Raw genomic sequence first — 2,524 nt, 5'->3', positions numbered from 1 at the left:
TACCACAGCCAACACGGGGTTCAGGTCCTACAGCACCCCCAGCCTCCCATCAGAGCCCCTCCAGGGGGACAGGATGAGACCATGAGCCTCCACATCCTGCTGTCAGCACCCATCCAGAGCCAGCAGCGTGTCCATCCCCATCCCGGGGACGGTGGCAGCGCTGGGTGACAGTGACACCCCATCCTTACCCAATGTAGTTGGTCCTCAAGGAAATCTCCAGCTCCCTGAGCACCTGCGTGGACTCCTGCACTCGCCTCTTGAACTGTGGGATGGGGACAACCATTGGCACTGTCCCTGTGCCCAGTGTGGGACAGGGACCAGGGGGTTGGGGTGCAGGGGGACCCCTCACCTTCCTGCTGACACCACCCGTGTCCAAGTAGCTCTTCAGCTTCTGGATGTAGGCGGACGGAGGGTTTTTCACCTGGAAACGCTCCTACAAACCCCAGGGAGAGGCTGAAACTGGGCCACCTGCCAGGGCACGGGGACCTGCACAGCAGCCACCGTGTCCCTGTCCCCAGCCCTGCGCTCCATCAACGCTTAATGAGGTTAATGAGGTGCCGTGCCACTAACGAGGTGGGTGGCAGTGCTGGGCACAGCTGGTGCCACGAGTGGCACTTGGGGACAGGGAGCCCAGACCTCACCTGGTCACAGATCAGCTCCCACTTCTTCTCGTTGTCGTACTGGTTGAGCAGTTTCATCTTGTCTGGGGGCAGGTTCATGGAATTCTGTGGGGTGAAGCGTGGCAGCATTGGGGGGTCACCCCAAAAACACCCCCCAGGGCTGCAGCACCCACTGCTCACCCAGCACCAGCTGTCCTCGCTCAGCAGTGGGAGGATGGGGACACCAGTGGGACAATGGGGACACCAGTGGGACAATGGGGACACTGGTAGGACTTAAGGATTCCAGTGGGAAGATGGGGACAGAGGTGAGATGATGGGGACAGTGGTGGGACAATGGGAACATTGGTGGGAGGATGAGGACACTGGTGGGACAATGGGGACACCTGTGGAACATGGGAACACTGGTGGAAGGAGGGGGACACTCATGGGAGAATGGGGACACGGGTGGGACACGAGGATTCCAGTGGGAAGATCGGGACACTAGTGAGACAATGGGGACAGTAGTGGGACAATGGGGATAGTAGTGGGACAATGGGGACATTGGGGGGACGATGGGAACACCGATGGGACAATGAGAACACCATTCCCAGGATGGAGACACTGATAGAATCATGGGGACTTTGGTGGAAGGATGGGAACACCACCATTCCCACAATGTGAGCATCCCGTGGATATGTCCCCACCTGGGGGTCCCCAAGGGAAGGCAGGTGGGGGACAGGAGGAAGAATTGGCCCTGTCCATCCATGTCATGAGTGCGCCAAGTGCCCGGGCTGAGGGCTGGGGACATGGGCTGGTGACACAGCTGAGGGGCCCCGGAGGCCGGGCCCTGCTCGGGGGTGACAGTCCCCGCCCCGTCCCACAGCCAGGGGTGCGTGACAGGCCCGGCTGGGGAAATCAGTGTTTCTTGGAGCCATGATGTCAGGGCAGGGGCTGGTGTCCCTCCGTGCCACCGTTGCACAACCACAGCCCCCTCAGCCGCCCCGGCAGGACGTGACGTGGTTTCCGCTCTCGGAGCAGCACCAGGCGCTGCCGAAACTGCTCCGGGAGGCCCCGGGGCAGCTCCCGCCTCCAGGGTGCTCTGGTAACAGGGCAGGACACCACGGGCTGTCCCACCATGGCCCGGGCCAGGCTGGAGCTCAGCTCGGGTCACGGGTGGTTTATTTTGCCAAAACACCCCGTTTTTGGTGATCAACTCGCCTGGGAGGCACCGCCCGGCCCCAGGTCACCTCTAACCCCAGCCCTGGGGACGTGGGGTGATGCAGCCCTGGAACAACCACATCCCTGGGGAAAGGCATCTCCCAGGGGGTGGGTTGCCCACAGAGGAGCAGGGCCCAGACGAGAGGTGCCGCGGTGGCGGCAGGAAGGGGAACCTCGGCACCGCCCCCACCAAGGACCTGTCGAGCTGCTTTTGCAAGGAGCCAAAACCGGGAGGTGTGGGTGGGAGGAGCTGGATTTGGCCAGGGGATGGCTCACACGGGGAGCTGGGCAGGGGGTACAATTAGGGTGCAGGGTCAGAAATAGCCTCACCGTGAAGCCACTGGAGCCAGGTGGGTCCTGGGATGGGCAAGGTGACAGCAGCACCTGGATGTCCCCATGGCAGGGCAGCCCCGTCCTCGTGGTCCCCAAGCTACCATCCTTGGGATGGGTGAGGCCCTCCAGGAGGGTCAGACCAAGGGACAGGGCTGTGCCAAGAGGGACCATGCACCCAAACACCCCACCTAGAGCTCCATCAGCACCTGTGGCACCCTCTGTGGGACACTCCCCTCGGCATCTGCCACATGGACCAGCTCTTCCAGTCACCACGTGTGGGACCCGAACAAACCAGGACTGTGTGTCTCCAGGGGGACAGGACCCACCACAGGGGTGCAGGGGGGGCAGGGGGATGCTGGGGTGTCCCTGCAGGG

General features: G+C 62.6%; 1 protein-coding gene across 1 annotated transcript in view; it reads right to left on the bottom strand.

Annotated features, from left to right (window-relative positions):
- Positions 1 to 736, bottom strand: part of LOC103766625 (formin-like protein 1) — an 8,430-nt gene extending 7,694 nt beyond the window's left edge. The window contains exons 1-3 of the mRNA XM_029963299.1: positions 642 to 736; positions 350 to 433; positions 189 to 262 (exon numbers count right to left, since the gene is read on the bottom strand). Of these exons, the coding sequence (XP_029819159.1) occupies positions 189 to 262; positions 350 to 433; positions 642 to 719 (236 nt within the window). The 5' untranslated portion in view covers positions 720 to 736. The remainder of the gene's footprint in view (positions 1 to 188; positions 263 to 349; positions 434 to 641) is intronic.
- Positions 737 to 2,524: the final 1,788 nt, after the last annotated feature.

This window comes from Manacus vitellinus, unplaced genomic scaffold, assembly GCF_001715985.3.
Source record: "Manacus vitellinus isolate BGI_N305 unplaced genomic scaffold, ASM171598v3 scaffold_100_pilon, whole genome shotgun sequence".
Classification (NCBI taxonomy): domain Eukaryota; kingdom Metazoa; phylum Chordata; class Aves; order Passeriformes; family Pipridae; genus Manacus; species Manacus vitellinus.
The sequence above is the reverse complement of the archived record's forward strand: the minus strand, read 5'-3'. Positions and strand labels throughout refer to the sequence as shown.